Genomic DNA, 27,778 nt, shown 5'->3' with positions numbered 1-27,778 from the left:
CTAGCAAAGCTACTACACAACACAACACTAAACAATACATTAATTGCCCTATGATGGTGACAACGGTGCCCACAAACTGTTGGGGGCCTATATAAAGCTGTCCCAACAACAGAGCTTTCTTCTCAGCACCTTGGAGTGAATCTTTACCACTGCTACACCTGGCTATCAACGGAGCCTTGTCTGGCAGCGAAACAGCTTTCAGCCTCATTTAGTGCCTTTTACAAAAACATAGCGGACATGGCTGACTTGCTTAATACAAATGTGGTTTCTACAGACAATTACTATGTACAAACAATGGCATAAGGGGACTACGAGCAGATAAGAGGCAATCCGCAATTTCAATTAAGACATTAATGAGCGAGCTTGGACAGATGTAGTCAATATAACTAGCTATCTGTTAAGTACTTTTAAAATGTTCAGCAACAGAATTCAGAACATGGGCCGTTCTTACAGTTTTCTCTCTGTACACCAAGTCAGAACCTTAGGATAAATAAAGGGGGCATATAAGCAGACAATGAAAGCTCTTACATTATTCAATGATGCCATTTCTTTAAAACAGGCTATCTATAGGCTACATGTGCCCCACCAAGTCACAACAGTAGGCTAAGCTATGAGGGGGAAAGGGACCAAATTATTAGGGTGAGGCACATGGGCTACTAACAGCTTACTACACAACATACACTTGGTATTAATTTCTTAGCTAAAATATACATATCTCCCAGGCATATTACATAATTTATGCAGCAGCATACAATACGTTTTTGGACTCACCTTATTGTGCTGTGCTCACTTGAACAGGAAGGTGGTGCGGCGATCCTCGTGGGCAAATGTTGTCATAAAAGTCTAGTATTCTCTGTATTTATGGCGGTTTCAAGACAACTGGGAACTATGAAAAAAACAAGGTCGAATCATGATGATGTCAGTGATCTTCAGGTCGGAGTTCAAGACAGAGGCCCGAGTTCCCGACTTGGAATTCTGAGTTGGATGACCGTATTTTTCCAGTGGGAGCTAGTTTTTTTTCAGAGTTCCCAGTTGTCTTGAACTCACTGAAGTTGTCAATGACCTTGAGCCTTCTTGGATGGGCACTTCTAATGTAACTCTATGGCAGTACCCAAGGGGCTTGAATTTTCTAGCTCTACCTGTAGATTTTGCGGTGACGTAGTGTCCCCGTGAGTGACAGAACACTGAGCAAATCACGGCGCAACTAGAAAACATTCCCAACCCCTACACGCCGTATTTTCCGTTGGCTGCCCCACCACCACAGAAAGCACTGAGCTAGTCTGAAACACCTGCCTTTTGGAGTTGCCTTACTCACGAAAGCAAAAATGAGACCATGTTTGTGTGCCGCTTGATTAACTCAATAATTAATTTTTGTTTTTACATGGTTTGCAAAATTATATGTGACATGTATAAATACCAAAATAACATTGCAAATCAGGCAAATCAATGCCCCACCTGCCCTGAATGACGGGTCCACACGGGTTATAAATACTATAGATTTTACAGACTGTGCTGTTGTTTTCACTATAGTATTTATTTAGTGTAGTATACTCTTACCATTTACAGTTAACTATAGTGTAAATACTGTAGTAAAAGAAAACCGTGCTTCTTCATCTGCATTGCTTGCTCTTTGGGGTTTTAGGATGGGTTCTGCATACACACTTTGTGACAACTGCTGATGTAAAAAGGACATTATAAATACACATTTGACTGATAGTATATACTATGGTAATTAATGTAGTGTTTTTGCTGACTGTAGTATACTTAAGCAATAAGGCACGAGGGGGTGTGGTATATGGCCAATATATCACTGCTAAGGGTGGTTCTTAGGCACGACGCAACGCAATTAGAGCAGTAAAAATAAATGTTTTGTCATACCCGTGATATATGGTCTGATATACCACGGCTGTCAGCCAATCAGCATTCAGGACTCGAACCACCCAGTTTATAATGTAGCATTACTATAGCGTTTTTGCAGACATTACTCTTTTATTTTTTACAAAGAAGTGGAGGCTTTCTCCTTCAGGAAACCTACTGGAGAATTACAAAAATAACACATTTTCCATAACCAGTGAGTACAGAAATTTGCATCCTGTAGCTCTAACTCCAAAATGTTTTGGGACACTGTAAAGTCCATGGAGAACAAGAGCACCTCCTCCCAGCTGCCCACTGCACTGCTAGGTAACACTGTCATCACCGATAAATCCACGATAATAGAGAATTTCAAGAAGCGTTTTTCTACGGCTGGCCATGCTTTCCTCCTGGCTACACCACCCCGGCCAACAGCTCTGCACCCCCTGCAGCTACTTGCCCAAGCCTCCTCAGCTTCTCCTTCACCCAAATCCAGATAGCAGATGTTCTGACAGAGCTGCAAAACCTGGACCCGTACAAATCAGCTGGGCTTTGTCACGCCCAGACCTTAGTGAGACGTTTTATTTCTCTATTTGGTTAGGTCAGGGTGTGATTAGGGTGGGCATTCTATGTTTCCCATTTCTTTGTTTTTGGCCGTGTGGTTCCCAATCAGAGGCAGCTGTCTATCGTTGTCTCTGATTGGGAATCATACTTAAGTAGCCTCTTTCCCACCTGTGTTTTGTGGGTAGTTATTTTCTGTTTTGTCTCTGTTGCCTGACATAATTGTACGCTTTCGTTTTGTTACTTTGTTCGAGTGTTTTTTGATAAATAAAAAAATAATGAACACTTTTCACGCTGTGCTTTGGTCCACTCCTTCCGACGACAGGCTAGACAATCTGGACCCTCTCTTTCTAAAAATTATCTACCGCCATTGTTGCAACCCCTATTACTAATCTGTTCAACCTCTCTTTCGTATCGTCCGAGATCCCTAAAGATTGGGAAGCTGCCGCGGTCATCCCCCTCTTCAAAGGAGGTTACACTCTAGACCCAACCTGTTACAGACCTATATCCGCCCTGCCTTTCTTAAGTCTTCGAAAGCCAAGTTAATTAACAGATCACTGACCATTTCGAATCCCACCGTACCTTCTCCGCTGTGCAATCCGGTTTCCGAGCTGGTCACGGGTGCACCTCAGCCACACTCAAGGTACTAAACGATATAACCGCCATCGATAAAAGATTGTACTGTGCAGCCGTCTTTATCGACCTGGCCAAGGCTTTCGACTCTGTCAATCACCGTATTCTTATCGGCAGACTCATCAGCCTTGGTTTCTCAAATGACTGCGTCGCCTGGTTCACCAACTACTTTTCAGACAGAGTTCAGTGTATTAAATTAGAGGGCCTGTTGCCCGGACCTCTCACAGTGTCTATGGGGGTACCACAGGCTTCAATTCTCAGGCCGAATCTTTTCTCTATATATATCAACGAAGTCGCTCTTGCTGCGGGTGATTCCCTGATCCACCTCTACGCAGACGACACCATTCTGTATACATCTGGCCCTTCTTTGGACACTTAACAAACATCCAAACAAGCTTTAATGCCATACAACACTCTTTCCGTGGCCTCCAACTGCTCTTAAATGCCAGTAAAACTAAATGATGTATCAAATATTTATGTCATGCAATAAAATGCAAATTAATTACTTAAAAATCATACAATGTGATTTTCTGGATTTTTGTTTTTAGATTCCGTCTCTCACAGTTGAAGTGTACCTATAATAAAAATTACAGACCTCTACATGCTTTGTAAGCAGGAAAACCTGCAAAATCGGCAGTGTATCAAATACTTGTTCTCCCCACAGTATTACCCACCACTGCGACCTGTATGCTCTAGTCGGCTGGCCCTTGCTACATATTCGTCGCCAGACCCACTGGCTCCAGGTCATCTATAAAAGTCTTTGCTAGGTAAAGCTCCGCCTTATCTCAGCTCACTGGTCACAATAACAACACCAGCAGGTATATCTCAATGGTCATCACAAAGACAACACCTATTAGGTTGCCTTTCCTTCCAGTTCTCTGCTGCCAATGACTGGAACAAATTGCATAAATCGCTGAAGCTGGAGACTAATATTCCCTCACTAACTTTAAACATCAGCCATCTGAGCAGCTAACCGATCGCTGCAGCTGTACATAGCTCATCTGTAAATAGCCCATCCAATCTACCTACCTCATCCCCATATTGTTTTTATTTACTTTTCTGCTCTTTTGCAAACCATTATTTCTACTTGCACATCATCATCTGCACATCTATCACTCCAGTGTTAATTTGCTAAATTGTAATTACTTGCTACTATGGCCTATTTATTGCCTTACCTCCTCACGCCGTTTGCACACACTGCTTTGCTGTAACGGTTTTCATATAGTGGTGATGAAGGAGAGTCGGACCAAACTGCAGCGTGTCGATTGCGATCCATGTTTAATATAACAAAGAAACACGAACTTACAAAAAACAATAAACGAAACCGAAACAGCCTATCTGGTGCAAACTAACAAAGAGTACACATAGGACACTAAGGACAATCACCAAAGAAAACTCAAAGAATATGGCTGCCTAAATATGGTTCCCAATCAGAGACAACGATAAGCACCTGCCTCTGATTGAGAACCACTCCAGACAGCCATAGACCTTGCTAGACAACCCACTAAGCTACAATCCCAATACCACCACCAAAACCCCAAGACAAACACACCACAATTACAAAAACCCCATGCCACACCCTGGCCTGACCAAATACATAAAGATAAACACAAAATACTTTGACCAGGGCGTGACAGAACCCCCCCCCTAAGGTGCGGACTCCCGAACGCACCTAAAAACAATAGGGAGGGTCCGGGTGGGCGTCTGTCCATGGTGGCGGCTCCGGCGCGGGACGTGGACCCCACTCCTTTAATGTCTTAGTCCCCTCTCCCTTCGTCCCTGGATAGTCCACCCTCGCCGCCGACCATGGCCTAGTAGTCCTCACCCAGAACCCCACTGGACTGAGGAGCAGATCGGGACTGAAGGACAGCTCGGGACCGAGGCAGCTCGGGACTGAGGGGAAGCTCGGGAGTGAGAGAAAGCTCAGGAGTGAGAGAAAGCTCAGGAGTGAGAGAAAGCTCAGGAGTGAGAGGAAGCTCAGGAGTGAGAGGAAGCTCAGGAGTGAGAGGAAGCTCAGGAGTGAGAGGAAGCTCAGGAGTGAGAGGAAGCTCAGGAGTGAGAGGAAGCTCAGGCAGGTAGATAGATCTACCAGCTCCTGGCTGGCTGGTGGTTTCAGCAGATCCTGGCTGACTGGCAGATCCTGGCTGACTGGCAGATCCTGGCTGACTGGCAGATCTGGAAGAGTCTGGCTGACTGGCAGATCTGGAAGAGTCTGGTTGACTGGCAGATCTGGAAGAGTCAGGTTGACTGGCAGATCTGGAAGAGTCAGGTTGACTGGCAGATCTGGAAGAGTCAGGTTGACTGGCAGATCTGGAAGAGTCTGGTTGACTGGCAGATCTAGAAGAGTCTGGTTGACTGGCAGATCTGGAAGAGTCTGGTTGACTGGCAGATCTGGAAGAGTCTGGCTGACTGGCAGATCTGGAAGAGTCTGGCTGACTGGCAGATCTGGCGGCGCTGGGCAGACTGGCGGCGCTGGGCAGACTGGCGGCGCTGGGCAGACTGGCGGCGCTGGGCAGACTGGCGGTGCTGGGCAGACTGGTGGCGCTGGGCAGACTGGACGACGCTGGGCAGACTGGCGGTGCTGGGCAGACTGGCGATGCTGGGCAGACTGGCGATGCTGGGGCGCACTGGGCAGACTGGCGACGCTGGGCAGACTGGGGGCACTGGCGGCGCTGGGCAGACTGGCGGCACTAGCTGCTCCATATAGGCTGACAGCTCTGGCGGCTTCTTACAGACTGACCGCTCTGGCGGCTCCGTGCTGACTGGCAGCTCCTTGCAGACTGGCAGCTCCTTACAGACTGACAGCTCCGTGCAGACTGACAGCTCCGTGCAGACTGACAGCTCCTTGCAGACTGGCAGCTCCTTGCAGACTGGCAGCTCCATGCAGACTGGCAGCTCCATGCAGACTGGCAGCTCCATGCAGACTGGCTGCTCTATGCAGACTGACAGCTCTGGCTGCTTTATGCAGACTGACAGCTCTGGCTGCTCCATGTAGACTGGCTGCTTCATGCAGACTGGCAGCTCGGGCTGCTTCATGTAGACTGACAGCTCTGGCTGCTCCATGCGGACTGACAGCTCTGGCTGCTCCATGTAGACTGGCTGCTTCATGCAGAGAGCTGGCAGACTGACAGCTCTGGCTGCTCCATGCAGACTGACAGCTCTGGCTGCTCCATGCAGACTGACAGCTCTGACTGCTCCATGCAGACTGACAGCTCTGGCTGCTTCATGCAGACTGGCAGCTCTGGCTGCGCTGAACAGGCGGGAGACTCCTGCAGCGCTGTGTCGGAGGAAGGCTCTGGCTGCGCTGAACAGGCGGGAGACTCCGGCAGCGCTGGAGATGAGGAAAGCTCTAACAGCGCTAGATAGGCGGGAGACTCCGACAGCGCAGGAGAGGAGAAAGGCTCCGACAGCGCTGGAGAAGCGAGGCGCACTGTAGGCCTGATGCGTGGTGCTGGTACTGGTGGTACTGGACCGAGGACACGCACAGGAAGCCTGGTGCGGGGAGCTGCTACCGGAGGGCTGGGGTGTGGAGGTGGTACTGGATAGACCGGACCGTGCAGGCGCACTGGAGCTCTTGAGCACCGAGCCTGCCCAACCTTACCTGGCTCGATGCCCACTCTAGCCCGGCCGATACGAGGAGCTGGAATATATCGAACCGGGCTGTGCACCCGCACTGGAGACACCGTGCGCTCCACAGCATAACACGGTGCCTGCCCGGTCTCTCCAGCCCCCCGGTAAGCACAGGGAGTTTGCGCAGGTCTCCTACCTGGCATAGCCATACTCCCTGTAAGCCCCCCCCCAAGAAATTTTTGGGGCTGACTCCCGGGCTTTCTTGCCAACCGTGTTCCCTCGTATCGCCGGCTCCTCTCTCCGGCTGCCTCTGCTCTCCTAAGTGCCTCCACCTGTTCCCATGGAAGGCGATCCCTTGCCATCCAATATATCGTCCCATGTCCAATCCTCATTGCGCCGCTGTTGCTGCCTTTGTTGCCTCTCCTGCCTTTGACACGGCTGTCCGTTGGTGGTGGGTGATTCCTGCCTGATGAAGGAGAGTGACACGCCGTCTTGGTCCGTTGGTGGCCTATCTGGGTGATTCTGACAATCACCAAAGAAAACAAAGAATATGGGTTTTCAATATAGTGCCTCTGATTGATGAAGGAGAGTCGGACCAAAAACTGCCACACCCTGGCGTAAAGATAAACACAAAATACTTTCGCGTGACATTTGCTTTATCTTGGCCAGGTCACAGTTGTAAATGAGAACTTGTTCTCAACTAGCCTACCTGGTTAAATAAAGGTGAAAAATAATAAAAATAAGTAGGCCTAAACGGACAGTTCAGTTCTTTCTATTTTCTGTAACATGCAGGGAACACAATATATGCTATATACTTGGTATGTAACTTTTTCACTTATGGCTGGCACAAATTTGCGATATGGGGGAGGGGAATGGCCAGGGTACATGCAAATGTAATACTGTAGTTTTTACTCTAGTTAAAAAAGTGTTGTGTTTTTGCGGACATTACTGTAGTATTTACTACAGTGTTTTTTTTTGCAGATAATACTGTATAATTTACTATAGGATTCTACAGTATAATACACCATTCTATAGTAAGTACTACACATGATAGAGGGATACTACAGTGTGTAGTATAGTATTCTATAGCATTCTATTGTAAGTACTGTAGACTTCTATAGTAAACTGCAGTATTTTTTTATGTGGGTATACGATATACAGTCATTGGTAGCAGATCATTTTTGGACACCGCACCGCGACAACTGCACGCCCATTGTGGCGCAGAGGGACAATCTGTTCACAAGAGCAGAGAGGCAGCGACACGACTCATTTGCATGAGGCAGCCTAGGAACGAGGACAAGCTGCGCTGCGGTTCTGGTCTGATGAGGCAGCAACAAGGACCAGAAAACATGTACATTTAAGCCACATAAAGGGCGAACAATCCGCGATATGGTTGTCGGAGCATGGAAGCTCCAGAAGACGTGTCGGTCCGGGAACAGCTTTTCCACGACCGAGTCAGAGAGACCATAGTAAGTACAGTCTGTTCTCGTCGACTGCGGTGAAATTGAGAGCTTGCCTGTTGATTGGAGTGCTCTCGCTGCACTGCCGTGATCATCAGCCAGCTGCAAATGCAATTGTATCTCATAACATTTACAATTTGCTGAATATGTCTGGCTGTAGACTATTCCAGGAACATGCTGTTAGAATTTGTGTATCTGTATCATATTTCTCAATTACCCTTTTGCCCTACCATTACTACTGTATACCTTCAGCGTCCCTCCTGTGTTTTTGATAAAGAGAAATGTGAGATCATGTTGCTGCTATTCAACCCCAAAATATGCCCCTACTGTAGACTACTTAAGAATATTGTGCAGCAGCATGCACTTTAATCTTACACCTGTCTACAATGTAACAACAAACATCAGACAATAATTAGATAGTTCACCAAGTAGGCCTGATGCAGGATAGTTATTGCATTCTTGATTATATAAATTACATTTACTATAATTATTAACACCATTGTCTGTGTACTGGTAGATCCAGATGTTGAAGCGTCAACATCTCAGCATCAATGAAGTGTACAATGTAGCCTAACTTTAATTGAACCTAATATTCAGCTCTAAAAACCGAGTCACAATGAGAACCTGGGTATTTGTGGTAAAGATTGGTTATTGCTGCACAGGTATGTGCTCAAAGCACATTATGTTATGGGATGTCAAACCTGTTGCCATTTTTATGTAGTGTAAAATGTCATTGGACCAGTATTTGTTACATTTGAAACGCATTAAATGTTGTGCTGTATGTGCTCATGTAATCCTGGCAGGATGGCTCGATCACCACAGCAGCACAGGGAAGTGACTTATGACCCTGCTTAGCACAGTAGATCTCTGTCTCTCTTCTGCCTGTCTGACTCACTGATACAGATGACATTAAGTCATTCCAGACTCTCTCTCTATTTTCTAACGCCCATTCCTGTGAGTGCATTATAGGCTGCTAATAGCGTTTATCTTTGTGTTTATGTGGGCAATTGTGTTTCTATCCACATGCACATGTGTCCTACGTGCCTTAGGCTGGACAGAGTGTGCAGCCTTTTAATCAAGTAGTGGTAGTGCTAGTTAAATTTTTCATGACCTACATCTGTCCTTCGAAAGGCTGTTCAGTCTTAACAGGTACCGTGGCATGCATAGTTATCAATAATACCATTCCTCCACTTCTATTTTCCAGTAGGGCTGAATGGACACAACATGGTCTCAACGACAGAGCCATGCATTAGTAGCACAACCTTTCATCACAGAAGTGTGCCTTTTCTCACAGAAATATTCAGCAAATACTTAGCACTAACAAGCAAAATATTTGTATGATGTTTTACCTTTACATCCAAACTTTTAACAACATGCCTGAGACGGTTATCTTTTGTTCTGTCTTTACGACACCAGTGTCCAGCTCACTGACTAATAGGAAATACTGAAGAAATCCTTCAGCACACAGGACTTGAGTTTGTCTAGTGGGCTGGCAGCTTAGCCTAACCTGAAAGTGTTTACACAACTGCAGAGAGGAGGATAGAGACCGACTGAGAGAGGGAGGAAATATTCTGATGTGAAAGTCAGAAATAAAGAGATACCAGACAGAATGACAGACAGACAGATAGGGAGTGTGCGTCAGAGCTGAGACAGGGAACACTGTTGTCCTCTGGACTAGAGCAGGTGAAGGTGCCCTCAGTGGGGCTCTGTCTATCTACCCTTCAGGAGGATAACAAATATAACAGGCCTGTGGTGTTTTGTCCTTCACAAAGGACAGTCTTGCTGTGACCGAACATGATGGCTGTGTTTGTTGGGATTGGAGGCTCAACTTAACGTGCATCTATATACAGTATACGCTGCTTGTATATGCTGTGAACCCTCAATGGTGCTCCGTATTCTCTGTCTGTCATTTATTGGCAGTTTGCTCTGATACAGTGGGGCTTTTGTTTGGGGCATTAGCGAGCTGGGCATTAGCTGTTGGGGCTGTTGGGTATAAGCTGGTTAGCATTGTGACAAGGGCTATGTTTGCCCTCTCTCCCACATCTCTCTATCAAAGGGTGGATTTACATCAGTAAAATGTGTGTAGTAAGATCTAGCTCTCTTCAACATCAGATGTGCAACTTTTCTGTTAACACCTTACTTTAGCCTTGGATGTGGTGTGGCCAAAGCCACATTCCAGCTTCATGTTTGAGTGCAGCTATTACCATACCGTAAATACCATAGTATTTAGACAATCAAAATGTTTTCAAATGTATTTTATTTAACTAGGCAAGTAAGTTAAGAACAAATTCGTATTTGCAATGACGGCCTAAGGATAGCAAATCAAACTCTACAGGAGCTTCTCATCTAAACTATATTCTACATAATGTTGCACATTTGATTAATGCAACGATTCACAAATGTGTGGATAATTTATAATCCTTTTCATTTTCAATTTAGCTAACAGAGCAAGAATGCTGTCTACTGATATTAAGGTAATTATTGCAGGGACAGGTGGTGTGGGAAAGCCATTGTCTTTACACTATAATACCCAGAGGTAGTGTGGGAGACATCTCTAAAAGGCAGATTTGAATCTAGATCTGTCTTTTTACACTACAATATCATCTTTCCTGGAACTAGTATCCATCGTCAAAGTATTGTAGTGTAAAGAGGCCCAAAGTTCAGCTTTGTGGTCTGTGGATTTAAAACCCCTGTCTCCCAAAATCCTCAAACTGCCCAGCATGGGCTCCATTCTCTTTGAGCTGTCTGAATGCCCAGGTTGTTTCAGTCCAGCCCAGTTTATTATTCTTCAGCCTGTATCTTAGTACTGACCAAGGACTGGTTTTAGATGGCTTGCTTTATTACAGAGCAAGTCACACATAATGTACTTTAAGCATCTGAATGTCTCAGCTGGCTATTTGGAGCACCGTGTCACTCTGTAGCATCGTCTTTCAGTTTGGGAATGGGAAATGAATAGTTGTTATTAGGCAATTTCTGCAGTTGCGTATTTATATTGTAGTACATTGCTCTAACAAAGCTTTTACTTGTATACAGCTAAGCCTGCAACTCAACTCTGGTATAATTGCAGTGACATCATCACATTATAACCATCAGATTTATTAGACTCCAAAAAAGACTGGCAAGGACATGACGTCAATCCACACTTAATAAAGAGACAAACATTCAGTGAAAATGGTTTAGAAACTAAGAGTATATTGGATGTGTGAGGTATGGTAGTTCTTAATGCTAAACATGATCTGTTACAACTACTGAGCTCTGCCCTAGTTCATTGGCTGTTGGTGTCACTGGGTAGGCTATGAGGTGGGGTATCCAATTCTGCCTTGTCGTTCATCCACTCACTAGGTAAGTCTGTGGTGGCTGCCATTTGTGGGTCAAGCTTATCAAATGTACATGATTATACAAGTCAGCAGGCACATCATCACAAACACAGATTCTCTCCCTGTAACAAGGATCACATTCAGATAGGAGTGCTCACATTGCTAACATTTACAGTTATAGGATGTAGCTCTGTTTTTATTTACCTTCACAACATGTTATATTGGAGTATTTTATTAGACCACCGGAATATTCTGGAACAGAACATTTACTTAGCTACCTCTGATCCCGCAGATATCTCCTTATGTCATATTTATGATATTATGTTTTTCTCTCTCTGTTATTCGTTAACCTGATTGCGTCATCTTTATTCAGACCAGGGTGGGGATAGGTTGCTTTGAAACTGGCACAGAACTGCTGCCATTCCTAGTTCCCTAAATTGGAAGAATAGTGTCCTCCATTTTAGAAAATGTCTGGTCATTTCTGTTTTATAGGGGATCGGTGGGTATGTGAGTATTTAGTTTGTTATGTTGTTGGCTTTTTTTGTAATCCCAGCCGGTCTACTCTCCACTCTCTCGTTGCTTAATCTGGTAATCCTGATCATCTGACCCCCTCTCATCTATCTACTACATAACTAACCCTGATGACCCTGTTTATAAAACCAGGTGCTCAATCACAGTCACAGATTGCCAAAACCTTCATTTGGTATCTAGAAATCCACTCCAATTATGTAATTCAGCATCTGTAATACAGTTAGGCTACCTACAGACAATACAGTATCACTAACCTGGGGATCTTCCATTTTCCGATAATAAACGAGAACTTAATTTTTTTGTAAAGGGAGAGAATGCAGAGTTCAACTTGATTCTACTGATCAGTGATTGATTCACATACATTAGGATGTGCCTCCTGGAATGCAGGCTTGAGGGTAAACTATTGTTTTGAAGGTAGAACCACAAGTGATGATCTGCATTCATCTCGCCACACATGCAACAATAAATCACTCTTCTGAGTTGTGGCTAAACGGGTTCATAGCATGCGTCTATTGGCTTTTGTTCAGAAGTCTTCAAACAAACAGCAAGATATACAGTTTGACGTGGATGAGAAAATTGACTTTCCACTCCCTAGAATGTGCATGTTCAGTCTTATCCTTGTTTACTCTTTGAAAGTTTAAAGACGCCCAGCTTTGACAGAGGGCATGCATGGTGTTAATCGGGCAACCATAGCAAAAATAAACACAGTGCAGGTAACAGAGAGGGAGATGATTGACTCTCCTGTGTGTTCCTGGGCTCAGTCATCTCTAAGATCATTGGGGTGATGTCTTGATGAACCAGCTGGAGGTTGAAAAGCCTGTAAATTATCTGCATTAGTGTGACCGAGGACTTGAAGACTTTGTCTGGTGTTTGTTTGCCCTGTGCGAACTTGCTCACCTCTGTTATACAGCAACACTCTGGGTCGACAGCAGCGTTGTGTGTATTTTCTCCATAGAGTGAATTCTTGATTTATAATTGCAAATAGAGATGAGAAAACAAACAACTAGCAACGCGCATGTCCCCGCCCATATGTCTTTTTCAGCCATCTATTTCCTGTGTGAGGGGGGCAAAATCCACTTGTCACTTAAATCTCACTGGACTGATTGCTTTTATTTTACTCCTGTGACTTTTTCATGCATTTGCGTGTGCCTGTTTTTTCCTGTTAACGTTTCGACCGCGGATATATTTGTAATGACCCGTCAAACACAACCCAGTATTGGCCATAATGGACTCAATGGAATACATTGTCTTTCCATTGCATCTATAAGAACACAAGTTTTGTTGGGGATTTAACACATCTCGACACTTGCATCATAAGAAAGAGAGGAAAGATAACTTTATTTTGATTGGTGTACATTTTTTTTTTTTTGTGGAATTGAAAAAATTAATAATTTGATACAGTTGAAATGTTAACCAATTAGATGCGCTGAAATGAAAGCATCCCCTGAAAATGAACAGTTGGATTCTAGTGATATTATGTCTGATTTCACAAACAATGTAAAGCATGTATAGATAGGTGTAATCTAAAGCCAAGGATGTTGATTTCTAATCTGAGTGTATCCTGCTATTGACACTCTTGTTGAATTATTCAACAGAATGTGACAACATGAATTAATGAGTGCAGGGAGGCCTAGACTAGGGATGGCAACTTGGATGGGGTTGGGGGCCACAACAAAATCTGAACTCATATGGGGGGGCGCAGTTGCTTGTGGATCTGCGTACCCACATCCATACCCCCTCCCCCACATTGCGAGCAAAACATTTTAGCGGGCCTCCCTCTTGACAGCAGAGAGAACAATCATTTCGTGCAATTCTACACATTTTTACCATTTTGCATTTATTAGAATTGTTTTTAAAACTTGAATCAATTTTGATGACCCGTTGCTACAATGACCGAATAATAAAAGATTGATGACTTATTCCCACAATTAGCATGGATTAATCGTAGGAAGTCTGATCCTAAACGTTGATCTCAGTGTTTTTATCTCCACAGATCTGTGTCCTGCTTTTCATATGTCTCTACATTGTCTCCTATCTGGTCATCACCCACTACAAGAGGAATGCTGAGTTTACCATAGGTATGTGTGAATCTGAGAGGTCAGTGGAGTGGAGTGGAGGCCAGGTCACAGTGGACTGCAAGGTCTGCTGGCTTTCTGCGGCTCAACACTACTGATTTAACTCTAAAAGTAATTGATTGGACTCTTGATAGTTCTGTATGCCTTCCAATGTCCTCCTTTGGTCCTGTACAAGTAGGTGTTGTATTACAGCCAGGACGGCCGTATATATGTATACAGTGCCTTCGGTAAGTATTCAGACCCCTTGACTTTTTCCACATTTTGTTACTTTACATCCTTATTCTTAAATGGATTAAATAGTTTTTTTCCCACTTCAATCTAGACACAATACCCCATAATGACACAGCAGAAATGGGTTTTTAGACATTTTTGCTAATTTATGAAAAATACAACAAAATATTATATTTATACAATTATTCAGACCCTTTACTCAATATATTTTTGAAGCACCTTTGGCAGTAAGTCTTAATGAGTATGACGCTACAAGCTTGGTACACTTGTATTTGGGGAGTTTCTCCCATTCTTTTCTGCAGATCCTCTCAAGCTCTGTCAGGTTGTATAGGGAGCGTTGCTGCACAGCTATTTTCAGGTCTCTCCAGAAATGTTTGTTCTGGTTCAAGTCCGGGCTCTGGCTCGGCCACTCAAGGACATTGAGAGACTTGTCTCGAAGCCACTCCTGCATTGTCTTGGCTGTGTGCTTAGGGTCGTCGTCCTGTTGGAAGGGCAACCGTCACCCCAGTCTGAGGTCCTGAGCACTCTGGAGTAGTTTTTCATCAAGGATCTCTCTTTACTTTGCTCTGTTCATCTTTCCCTCAATCCTGACTAGTCTTCCAGTCCCTGTCGCGGAAAAACAACCCCACAGCAGCATGATGCTGCCACCACCATGCTTCACCATAGGGATGGTGCCAGATTTTCCCCAGACGTGATGCTTGGTAATTAGGCCTTTCCAAATTATGTCCAATCTAATGAATTTACCACCGGTGGACTCAAGGATGATCAATGGAAACAGGATACACCTGAGCGCAACTTCGAGTCTCAAAGAAAAGGGTCTGAATACCTACAGTGGGGCAAAAAAGTATTTAGTCAGCCACCAATTGTGCAAGTTCTCCCACTTTAAAAGATGAGAGAGGCCTGTAATTTTCATCATAGGTACACTTCAACTATGACAGACAAAATGAGAAAATAAATCCAGAAAATCACATTGTAGGATTTTTTAATGAATTTATTTGCAAATTATGGTGGAAAATAAGTATTTGGTCAATAACAAAAGTTCCTCAATACTTTGTTATATACCCTTTGTTGGCAATGACAGTGGTCAAACGTTTTCTGTAAGTCTTCACAAGGTTTTCACACACTGTTGCTAGTATTTTGGCCCATTCCTCCATGCAGATCTCCTCTAGAGCAGTGATGTTTTGGGGCTGTTGCTGGGCAACACGGACTTTCAACTCCCTCCAAAGATTTTCTATGGGGTTGAGATCTGGAGACTGGCTAGGCCACTCCAGGACCTTGAAATGCTTCTTACGAAGCCACTCCTTCGTTGATCATTGTCATGCTGAAAGACCCAGCCACATCTTTCATCTTCAATACCCTTGCTGATGGAAGGAGGTTTTCACTCAAAATCTCACGATACATGGCACCATTCATACTTTCCTTTACACGGATCAGTCGTCCTGGTCCCTTTGCAGAAAAACAGCCCCAAAGCATGATGTTTCCACCCCCGTGCTTCACAGTAGGTACGGTGTTCTTTGGATGCAACTCAGCATTCTTTGTCCTCCAAACACAATGAGTTGAGTTTTTACTAAAGTTCGATTGGGGTTTCATCTGACCATATGACATTCTCCCAATCTTCTTCTGGATCATCCAAATGCTCTCTAGCAAACTTCAGACGGGCCTGGACATGTACTGGCTTAAGCAGAGGGACACGTCTGGCACTGCAGGATTTGAGTCCCTGGCGGCATAGTGTGTTACTGATGGTATGCTTTGTTACTTTGGTCCCAGCTCTCTGCAGGTCATTCCCTAGGTCCCCCCATGTGGTTCTGGGATTTTTGCTCACCGTTCTCGTGATCATTTTGACCCCACGGGGTGAGATCTTGCGTGGAGCCCCAGATCGAGGGAGATTATCAGTGGTTTTGTACGTCTCCCATTTTCTAATAATTGCTCCCACAGTTGATTTCTTCAAACCAAGCTGCTTACCTATTGCAGATTCAGTCTTCCCAGTCTGGTGCAGGTCTACAATTTTGTTTCTAGTGTCCTTTGACAGCTCTTTGGTCTTGGCCATAGTGGAGTTTGGAGTGTGACTGTTTGAGGTTGTGGACAGGCATCTTTTATACTGATAACAAGTTCAAACAGGTGCCATTAATACGGGTAACGAGTGGAGGACAGAGGAGCCTCTTAAAGAAGAAGTTACAGGTCTGTGAGAGCTAGAAATCTTGCTTGTTTGTAAATAATAATTTGTAAATAAATTCATTAAAATCCTACAATGTGATTTTCTGGATTTTCTTTTCTCATTTTGTCTGTCATAGTTGAAGTGTACCTATGATGAAAATTACAGGCCTCATCTTTTAAAGTGGGAGAACTTGCACAATTGGTGGCTGACTAAATACTTTTTTTGCACCACTGTATGTAAAAAACTGAAAGAGATTTTTTTATATTTAATACATTTGCAAAAATGTCTAACTTGTTTTTGTTTTGCCATTATGGGGTATTGTGTGTAGATTGCAGAGGATTTTAAAATGTATTTCATCAATTTTAGAATAAGGCTGTAATGTAACAAAATGTGGAAAAAGTCAAGGGGTCTGAATACTTTCCAAAGGCACTGAATATGCATATATCAGAATATGTTTGCCTCACACTGCTGTGTATAGATTTTGTATGTCTATATAAACAAGTTGTTTACTATGAAGGAGCCATAACTAATTTATGTGTGCAGGCATGAGCTAGGGTGTTTTTCACTGCAGCCGCCCCCACCTCACTTGTGAGTGCATGTTTCCATTAGGAATTTACACCAAGCATTGGTATGGTGGACAGGATGCTTTCCAAAATACACTCTGGTACAAATTACAGCCAGAGCCTGTTATGCAACCTCCCTTGGTCTCCCGGATCCTCTGTCCTGTTTGACTGGGCGAGGGGCGCAAGGAATGTTCCCCTGGGATAATAATACGCTCCGTAGGGCATACACAGTGCACAACAACCCCCACACAACACACTTGGACACACACACACAGAACCAGCGCCCACCTAGTCAGGAATATACGGTTTGCGGCACCCCTTGGACAGCCAATATAGGTGTGTGGACTGGGGGTTTTCACAAACCAGATGTTTCTGGCTATGGTTCCATTCTAGTAATGTCTCTTGTGTAGTGTGTAAACCATGTAGGATGCCAGAGAGAGAGAGAAGTAAGGGGGAAACGGAGAGCTCCATGGGTTTTACTTTAACCAACAAAGGACTCTGTACTTAGGCTGTCTCCAGTCTTAATTTGCTGGTTCAAAACAATTGGGTACGGAATAAGCCTCAACTTCGAAGCCTGTGCCAAATATGATAATTCCGTTTTTTTGACAAAATTCTTAATCGTAAGGGGTCGGGTTAGCAAATTGTTCAATACCACCCCCACCCCTTTCCCAACACTTGCACATGCATACTAATTTGTGCACTGATTTGTTCAGTTGTTGGAAAAAGCTGGCCGATCTGATCAGTCACGGATCAGGGCCATACACATATGGGGCCCAGAGATCTTCAAACAATGTATTACTGTACTTTGATAAGGATTAGCGTTTTGCTTTTGGGCAATTTAATTTCCTGCTTTCAGAAAGAATCTATTATTACCGGTCCTGGTTTGTAGCCTGCAGCATAAACACACACACAGCCATACACACACACAGCCATACACATACACAGACACACTTTGTACGTAGGCCTACACAATAATTTGTTTTGCTTGATCACACACACTCTTCCACACATGTGCAAACATGTTTGTCGTTTATGATTGTTACTCCAAGAACAGTTTTAGCCTGAAGGTGTTTGTTAGAATCAGTGGTATAGTGGCGCCTGGAGAAGTGGGTATTTTGCCAACATTTTTCCAAACGGCCTGAAGGAAACACACCGTGTGAAAACTTCTATGAGAAACAGTGACATACTCTTTGAAATGATGAATCCCATATTGGTCTTTTACAGTCAGACCAACCCAAGCTGTACTGTGCAGTAGGCTAATAGTAGGCCTACTATTGAAACGGATCAACTGAGTCAGTAATTCACCGGTTTCAGATCCCCCCCCTAAAAAAAAAATCAGGTATTCGTTCTCAAAGTCACACACTTTTGTTGATTTTCTGTAAAAAAAAAAAAAGTATGTTCTAAATCTAACAGTGCTTACTTTAACTGGGAAAAATCTAAGAAATGTAGTTTTTTTAGAGTAGTTGACCTTTAATTCAAGTGTGCAGGCACCTAGCACTATTGTTTTATAAGCTGTGTTTCTGTAGCACATGAGATGGAGTTTGCATAAGAAATGGCACTAGATTGCTTGATTAAAATAATCATCATGATATCATTCTGACAGGTAGGCATGTGCTACTTTGTAGCTAGTTAACATTTAATAGAGCAGGTTTTTGGGAAAGGCTTTCCATCTACTAGAAGACAGTTATGCCTGTCTTTCGCATCACTATATTTTCCTGTTCCTTAATTTGTTTGAAACCTGGACATTCTGCTTCATATTATGAGGCGTGTCTTACCTTGCTTGAAAATAGCCTATGGCCAAAATCCCACCATATACATGTGGAGGCAATTATTCTTATGAAGACTTCTCCTGTTCTATTGGTTTTCTTTCAAAGTTCTTTCATTGTCTAGCAGCCAAAGGCATTATCCTAATCTTATTAGCAACCCATGATAGGTGTTGCATCTTTAAAGCCCCCCTCTTTCTAACAGATCTTTACATCTCTGTCCATGAAACTGCTTGCATGTGTGGTGAGCATTTTGGAACAGTGTTTTCACACAAATTGCATTTTGGAACAGTCACGCGTAGGCCTACTGCCCTGTGTACATTGCTGGGCCTAAAAAGGTATACCTGCGTATACCCTCTACTACACCACTGGTGAGAATTGAGCAATGTGTGCTTGTCGCCCTTCAGGAATTTAGGGGAAGGAGGTCTTGTCTTTGATCAGGTTCTCAGCTTCTTGCCCGGCCTGTCTATCCCCTCAACACCACACACTTTTTCCTCTTCTGTAAGCCATACTAACAATTGCGTTGTGTTCTTTAAATTGTAGATAACAGTGAAGATGCAACAGTCAACAAAATTGCGTGAGTAACTTTGAACAATAGAGGCTTTATTACCACCAATCATATCTATTCTGCCACAGAATGTCAGAAAACCAATATACTGAACCTACCTACATATTTGATATTTCTATGTATCATATGGGACTGCTGCTTCTTTGGTAAAAAAATCAATTTTTCTCTCTGTCTTTCTCTAGGCTGTGGCTCTGTACGTTCACTCTCTCTGTCTCTGTGGGCGCTGTTCTACTCCTACCACTCTCCATCTTGTCCAACGAGGTCCTGCTCTCCTTCCCACAGAGCTACTACATGCAGTGGCTTAACGGATCCCTTATACACGGTAAACACACACACAAGCAGCTACATTAACATACACACACACACACCTGACTGACACACCTAATGCATACAGACATTTTGTTTGTGCGAAGGATGAATGACAGTTTAAAGTCATGTGCTAATGAAAGATCTTCTCAGCAGGTAGTTGGTTCAGTGCATATGCTTCACATATTTGCTTTCCCATTTAATTTGTTCAGAGATTTTGCAGTCCACCACAGGTTGCTACGGGTGTAGCTATTACCTTTACTCAGTGGTGATAAGACTACAGATACGAGCTCCTCAGAGCCTTGAACTTTTAAAACAAACGTTTATGAAACTCCACTAGAGACCTCACTCTTAGAACAATAGGTTCCATAAGGGTTCTTTGCCTGTCCCCATAGGAGGACCCTTTTTGGTTCCAGGTAGAACCCTTTTGGGTTCCATGTAGGACCCTATGTGGAAAGGGTTCTAGTTGGAACAAAAACAGTTTCTTCAAAGGGTTCTCCTATGGGGATAGCCGAAGAACCCTTTTAGATTCTAGATAGAAAAAAAGGCTCTAAGAGTGTATAGCATGTAGAGAGTGACCTCTCACTGTCTGTAACACTATCTGTCTCCATCTCTCAATGCAGGACTGTGGAATATAGTCTTCCTCTTCTCCAACCTATCCCTGGTCTTCCTCCTGCCCTTTGCCTACTTCTTCACTGAGTCTGAGGGCTTCGCTGGATCCAAAAAGGTACCTGCTTCAGTGACAGCAGACTGGTAGCAGATGTGCTCGAGCCAAATCCACTGAGTGTTGTGATGACATGATGAGTTGGCTGAAGCACAAACAGACTTGGACCAGGCTAATGAAAGACCATCATGTATATGTACACTGTGCTCTTTCCATGACACAGAGTGACCAGGTGAATCCAGGTGAAAGCTAAAATCCCTTATTGATATTGTTAAATCCAGTTCAATCAGTGTAGATGAAGGGGAGGAGACAGATTCAAGAAGGATTTTTAAACCTCGAGTCAATTGACACATGGATAGGCAGTAGGTGCCAGGTGCACTGGTTTGAGTGTGTCAAGAACTGCAACGCTGCTGGGTTTTTCACACTCAACAGTTTGCTGTGTGTATGAAGAATGGTCCACCACTCAAAGGACATCCAGCCAACTTAACACAACTGTAGGGAAACATTGGAATCAACATGGGCCAGGATCCCTGTGGAATGCTTTCGACACCTTGTAGAGTCCATGCCCTGACGAATTGAGGCTGTTTTTAGGGAAAAGGGGGTCCAACTCTATTAGGTGTTCCTAGTGTTTTTGTACACTCAGTGTATATAACATGTGGTATAACATTTGTATACCCTCTGTACACAGGGTGTGATGGCCCGTCTATATGAGACAGCAGTAGTCCTCTTCCTCCTGACCCTGCTCGTGTTGGGGATGGTGTGGGTGGCATCAGCCATCCTTGATGACAACATGGCCAGACAAAGTCTTTATGGTAAAACAACCCCTCTTCTCGTCCTCTCTCTCTCTCTCTCTCTCTCTCTCCCCTCCCCCTTTTCTCTCACTTTCACATCCTTAAAACTGTTTTATGTGCTTTTTATCTTTTACCTGCCACCTCTTCTCATATTTAGTCTGTTGCCGTTGTTAACTGCAAATGTGAAATGTAAGTTTAATTCCTAAATGTATCTGTAATGTGTTAAATCATTTGTCTCTCAGATCTGTGGGAGTATTACCTGCCTTATCTGTACTCCTGCATATCCTTGTTCGGAGTCCTGCTGCTGTTGTGTAAGTACAGTACATGTTTACCCAGCGCCGGGCCGGGGGCATTTCATAAATATGAGGATGACAGTGTATTTCTATATTATATGATTGTATCCCCTGTGTCTCCCACAGTATGCACTCCTCTAGGACTATCACGGATGTTCAGCGTCACAGGAAGGCTACTGGTCAAACCCAGGGTGAGTGTGTCTGTGTAAGACTCATGTTGGTGTGTTTTTGTCCTTTAGTTTATGTGCTGTCTGTACAGCTCTGGAAAAGATTAAGAGACCACTGCAAAATGATCACTTTCTCTGGTTTTACTATTTATAGGTATGTGTTTGGGTAAAATTATTTTGTTTTGTTTTATTCTATAAACTTCTTACAGCATTTCTCCCAAATTCCAAATAAAAATATTGTCATTTAGAGCATTTATTTGCAGAAAATGACAACTGGTCAAAATAACAGAAACAATGCAGTGTTGTCAGACCTCGAATAATGCTAAGAAAATAACTTCATATTCATTTTTAAACGACACAATACTAATGTTTTAACTTAGGAAGAGTTCAGAAATTAATATTTGATGGAATAACCCTGATTTTAAATCACAGATTTCATGCGTCTTGGCATGCTCTCCACCAGTCTTAATCATATTCCAGAGGTTTTCAACGGGGTTCAGGTCTAGAGATTGGGCTGGTCATGACAGGGTCTTGATCTGGTGGTCCTACATCCACACCTTGATTGACCTGGCTGTGTGGCATGGTACATTGTCCTGCTGGAAAAACCAATCCTCAGAGTTGGGGAACATTGTCAGAGCAGAAGGAAGCACGTTTTGGTAAAAGAAACTAATTTTGCAGTTCAATTCTTTCCAGAGCTGTATATAGCTTTGTGTATAGGTGTACCCCATTGTATGTGTGTGGTGTTGGTATGTACTGTATGTGTGTGGTGTTGGTATGTACTGTATGTGCTGGTCTAAGTCAATGTCTTCCATCATCAGTTGCTGGAGGACCTTGATGAGACAATGAGTTGTGCTGAGTTTGAAGAGGCCTCTCTATCCAGGAACCTCACTAGTAAGTCTCATGACATAACGTACTGTATATCCATGATATAACATATGCCAATTTTATGCCATAATTTGTCCCTTTCATGCATAATTAAAGTGATGCTATTTATCTTTAAAGGGAATGAATAGAAGCTTATCACAAAATTACAACTCTTTCTTTCCTCTGTAGGTGGGACCTCGTCATGGATTAATGTGAATGCAGAGGTTCTGAGGAACCGGTTCCTCAACATTCAGGCCCGGCGGATTGCTCTGGGTAAGAACTAGAGGTCGACCGACTAAGATTTTTCAATTCCGATACCGATTATTGGAGGACCAAACAAGCAGATACCCATTAATCGGATGTTTTTAAATATTTTTTTTTATATATATTTGTAATAATGACAATTACAACAATACTGAATGCACAATGAACACTTTTATTTTAACTTAGTATAATACATAAATAAAATCTATTTAGTCTCAAATAAATAATGAAACATGTTCAATTTGGTTTAAATAATGCAAAAACCCAGTGTTGGAGAAGAAAGTAAAAGTGCAATATGAGCCATGTAAAAAAGCTAACGTTTAAGTTCCTTGCTCCTAACATATGAAAGCTTGTTGTTCCTTTTAACATGAGTCTTTAATATTCCCAGTTAAGAAGTTTTAGGTTGTAGTTATTATAGGACAATTTCTCTCTATAACATTTGTATTTCACAGACCTTTGACTATTGGATGTTCTTATAGGCACCGTAGTATTGCCAGCCTAATCTCAGGAGTTGATAGGCTTGAAGTCATAAACAGCGCTGTGCTTCAAGCATAGCGAAAAGTTGCTGGCAAACGGAGGAAAGTTCGGTTTGAATAAATGCTTACGAGCCTGCTGCTGCCTACCACCGCTCAGTCAGACTGCTCTATCAAATCATAGACTTAATTATAATATAATAACACACAGAAATATGAGCCTTAGGTCATTAATATGGTCATATCCGGAAACTATAATTTTGAAAACAAAACGTTTATTCTTTCAGTGAAATACGGAACCATTCCATATTTTATTGAACGGGTGGCAACCCGAAGTCTAAATATTGCTGTTACATTGCCCAACCTACAATGTTATGTCATAATTATGTAAAATTCTGGCAAATTAATTCTGGTCTTTGTTAGGAAGAAATGGTCTTCACACAGTTCGCAACGAGTCAGGCAACCCAAACTGCTGCATATACCCTGATTCTGCTAACACTGAACGCAAGAGAAGTGACAATTTCAGGCACCGCATTGATTATATGCAACGCAGGACAAGCTAGTTAAACTAGTAATATCATCAACCATGTGTAGTTAACTAGTGATTATGTTAAAATTGATTGTTTTTTTATAAGATAAGTTTAATGCTAGCTAGCAGCTGCACTCGCATAACAGGTGGTCAGCCTGCCACGCAGTCTCCTCGTGGATTACAATATAATCGGCCATAATCGGAGTCCAAAAATGGCAATTACCGATTGTTATGAAAACTTGAAATCGGCCCTAATTAATCAGTCGACCTCTAGTAAGAGGTCATTGACTTTCCTAGAAACAAAGAACATGTCCTATGCTACGAGGCCTGGCCAGGAAGACTGGCTATAATTAGGGCCTGGAGTTTGTCACCTGGTCAGGAAAAACTCCAAACGATAAAAAGACTGGGATTCTCAGACACTAACTCTGGATTTCTGTTTTTGCCTACAGAGATACGGAAGAGAGCGTCACCATGGCAGCGTAACCTAGGATACCCATTGGCCATGCTGTTGCTGCTGGCTGTAACGGTGAGGAGAGGCAGACTCACCACTCATCTCGCCTCTTCATTCAAAATGTTGTGTGTATTTTGATGTGAGTGTTGTTCTCTTTCCCAGGTGGTGTGTGTGCTTATTGTGTGTTACCATGTGGTGGAGTTGCTGTTTGACGATACAGCTATGCCTCGAGGGATGGAGGTGAGGGGATGCTTTCCTTTACAAGCAATAACTAATAATTCAGCAAATATCTAATTTAATTCAAACAAAGATATGTTGTTGCTACTAGTTCTTGCCTTGTAACTTTTTAAGGGACACTGTATAGCATAGTAGAACTATAGTAGATCTGTATACACTATGAAACAGAGTTTATATAATTAAACAGAACAGAGTTTATATAATGTGTGTACTATTGACATTTTAATCGTATTATCACAGGATGTAAATAGTATTAACTTTCTTTCTCTCTCCTCTTGAAGGACCCTCTCCTGGGCGCTGCCTCGTTCTCCATGTTTGGTTCGTTAGGGGCTGCAGTGCAGGTGATCCTCATCCTGTATCTCATGATCTCCTCAGTAGTGGGTTTCTACAGCTCCCCACTGTTCACTAGACTACGCCCCCGTGCACAGGACACCACACTGACACAGGTACACACACACACACACACACACACACTGGCACACACACACTGCTCGCTCTCTCTTCCGTGGGGCATTCTCATAATAACCCAACTTTCTTCCTCTCTTTTCTCAGATTATTGGGAACTGTGTTTCTCTATTGGTGCTCAGCTCAGCTCTGCCTGTATTTTCTAGGACTTTGGGTAAGTCTGCAGAGGAGGACTTGGTGTCGGGTGATCTTGTATGATAGACTGGCATACATATAAAATACCAACAAATGGATGCTTTTTCTAAACATTAACCATTGAATGGTTTGGTCCTTTGGTCTTGATGATTCAGGGATCACCCGGTTTGATCTGCTGGGAGACTTTGGTCGGTTTAACTGGCTGGGAAACTTCCACATCGTCTTCCTGTATAACATACTGTTTGCCGGGCTGACCTCTGCCTGTCTGATCAACACTCTCACATGGACTGTACAGAGGGAACTCATCAGAGCATTCGGTATGTTGGGGTCACACACAGATACACAATCCTGAATGCATGTACACATGCTCACACACATTGTGATCGGCTGATTCCCTAATCTGGTCTTCTATCTCGTCACAGGGCTGCATAAACTGCCATCGACTGTGTCCCGCTCCACCATCCCACTCAGGCTCCTATTGGCTAATGGACTCTCAAAGATTCAGTGACACTTGAACAAGCCAATGACCTTGGCTAACCAAAGTGAGTTTACCAAAAATCAGTGTCCCCAAATATTGAGCTGATGTAAACTCTCATTGAAAGAGAGAAGAGATTGACCTGTTTGCTGATGTACAACTGGTGATCCTGTCACCACTGACATGAGAAGAGGAGGAAACTTGGTGAGATGAAACATATCGTCTGATCAGGAATGGACTTGGACCTCAGACATGATCATACATACAGTGAATAGGTACAGGTACTGCGCCAAAGAGGACCAATGCAATTTGTCTCCTTTTCTGTCAGGTCTATAATGGAGTAAGTGAGAAATAAAATAAAAAAGAAGAGGGAGACAATGGTGAAGAAAACAAAATGAACAGAAAGGGAGCAAGAATTTAGGTTTCTATGCGTAGAGTATGGAGATGGTCATCTTCGAGTCCCAAGGTCATTCCCAATATATGAACACTTCAAAGACATCCAAAGTGGCTTCTGCTGAAATGTCTGCCAATCTCAAAACATCTGGATCCCTGACTCTTTGACTGGAAGGAACTCCACAAGAACTTCAGCTCTATGTACTTCTTTAGATCTGGCTTTTCCTCTCTTGCACTTATGACCTTATTTATTATTCAAATGATTTATTCTGCTGTGTCATCTTGTGAACATCATATTCTTTCTGTTGTCCTTTAATGGAATGTTTTGGAAAGAAGATGTCTGCATGGTGTCAAAGAATAACAGTAAATTGGTTAACAGTAACGAAAGTAAGGGACGGGTACAGTAACTCTACTTCTATGCATATGGCCAATTCTACTATACTCCTTTTTAGTATCTCATTCTCATTTACACATTTGTATCACAACCTTGTGTAATAGGGACAGTTTATTGTTGGACTGAAAAAGTTGGACAGCTGCCTTTTGTGACGAGAACAGCAACATACAATGCTTAGCACCATGGCGCTAAAGGAAATTTTAAGGTAGAGACCGGAAACAATGGCCTGGAAGTTAAGACCAAGTTAAACTGTGATGTGTTTACAGTGTGTGTGTGTGTGTGTGTGTGTGTTTATGTGCCTGTGTTTGAGTAAAAGAGTGCCTGTGTGTGTGTGTGTGTTTATGTGCCTGTCTTTTAGTAAAAGAGTGCCTGTGTGTGTGTTTGTGTCCGTCAGTGTACATTCATTTTTTTGTGCAATGTTGCATTAATGCATGGAGATTTTTCTCCAATATCTCAAGTTCCTTTCATTTTTTTAAAATCACGTTTTTGTTTTTTAATTATGAGTTTGTGTCAATAGATTTATTTTGACATCAAGTGAATGTTCATGTGTTTGTCTCACAGGGGTAAAACCTCTCCTGAATCGTCCAAATGTATTGTCATTAAAATGCCAGAACAGTAGGCTACATGTTAAATTGTCTGTATGTCTTGTAAAAGTGTATGCTTTACTATGATGTATGATTGTTAGCTAGCTATATATTTGAACTCTGGTTAAAAGTATATGAAAATAGTTTTTGTAAGGACTCTTTACTGGAATAAATATTTTCAGTCTATTTCTTATACCATTGTTTCTATTTTTTGCATAGCATACTAAGAAAATGTATTGATTTGGAAACCCAGTTTTCACTCCAATCTGGAAGATTGCCTGATGTTTTTAGAGCCTCAAATTGGCTAATCTTTATGTCGAGACAAATCCATGTCCCACACCATCTGTTATGTGTCTTAGTACCACATGGTATGGTAAAGATAAGTCTGTCATCATTTTTACCTTCTTCAATTTCGTAATTGAGGTGTTGCTGGATCTACACAAAGATGGCGTAAGTGCACTCAACCTAACAAACATTTCATAGCTGCCTAGTGGTCTAACAGACAAATTTTGGAGTGATCACTTTCCAAAAATATAACAGGGCCCACCATTCACATAGGCCTATTTAAGATTTTTTTTAAAGCATGTTTCTGTAAAGGTATGTATATGATAATCTTGTATTGCCATTGTTTTTATTATAAAATGCTCAGATTAACGTGTTTTGCAATATGTGTTAAAAAGGCCTAGCTTGTGTCTCTCACATTTGTAGATAACTAATTCAGGTTCAGAGTGACATCTGCTGTACAAAATGGGGCACCCTCCTTATACCTCAATACCGCTGACGTCCCTAGCTACCACAGCCACAAAGTCATAAACCCCGCCCATTTCTACCATTTCTCTTCTTAAAATATGACTTTAAACCTAACCCTACGCTTAACCACACTGCTAAGTATATGCCTTCCCTAACCTTAAATTAGGACAAAAAGGCACATTTTTTGTTTTCATGAATGACGATATATTTACTTTGTGGCTGTTGTAACGAGTGGAAACCCAATGGCAACCTCATGTCAAGCTCT

At 42.8% G+C, this 27,778-nt stretch overlaps 1 protein-coding gene across 1 annotated transcript; it reads left to right on the top strand.

The window, feature by feature from the left end:
• The first annotated feature begins 7,824 nt into the window (after positions 1 to 7,824).
• LOC112217529 (limb region 1 homolog-like protein) lies at positions 7,825 to 26,949 on the top strand. The gene is made up of 16 exons (XM_024377866.2): positions 7,825 to 8,084; positions 13,917 to 14,001; positions 19,254 to 19,287; positions 19,461 to 19,600; positions 20,208 to 20,311; positions 20,937 to 21,060; positions 21,282 to 21,350; positions 21,459 to 21,523; positions 22,318 to 22,390; positions 22,553 to 22,636; positions 24,079 to 24,155; positions 24,243 to 24,320; positions 24,599 to 24,763; positions 24,870 to 24,936; positions 25,073 to 25,234; positions 25,340 to 26,949. The coding sequence occupies exons 1-16, from the start codon at positions 8,019 to 8,021 to the stop codon at positions 25,423 to 25,425; spliced, it is 1,479 nt and encodes a 492-aa protein (XP_024233634.1). The 5' UTR covers positions 7,825 to 8,018; the 3' UTR covers positions 25,426 to 26,949.
• Positions 26,950 to 27,778: the final 829 nt, after the last annotated feature.

Source organism: Oncorhynchus tshawytscha, linkage group LG02 (genome assembly GCF_018296145.1).
Source record: "Oncorhynchus tshawytscha isolate Ot180627B linkage group LG02, Otsh_v2.0, whole genome shotgun sequence".
Lineage (NCBI taxonomy): Eukaryota > Metazoa > Chordata > Actinopteri > Salmoniformes > Salmonidae > Oncorhynchus > Oncorhynchus tshawytscha.
Note: the sequence above shows the minus strand (reverse complement) of the source record. Positions and strands in the feature narration are given on the sequence as shown.

Excerpts from the sequence above, each read along its gene's own strand:
- LOC112217529 (XM_024377866.2), top strand. The coding sequence starts at position 8,019 with ATGGAAGCTCCAGAAGACGTGTCGGTCCGGGAACAGCTTTTCCACGAC. Across the intron at positions 14,002-19,253 it reads GAATGCTGAGTTTACCATAG|ATAACAGTGAAGATGCAACA; the intron begins GTATGTGTGAAT and ends TTTAAATTGTAG. Across the intron at positions 19,601-20,207 it reads TAACGGATCCCTTATACACG|GACTGTGGAATATAGTCTTC; the intron begins GTAAACACACAC and ends CTCTCAATGCAG.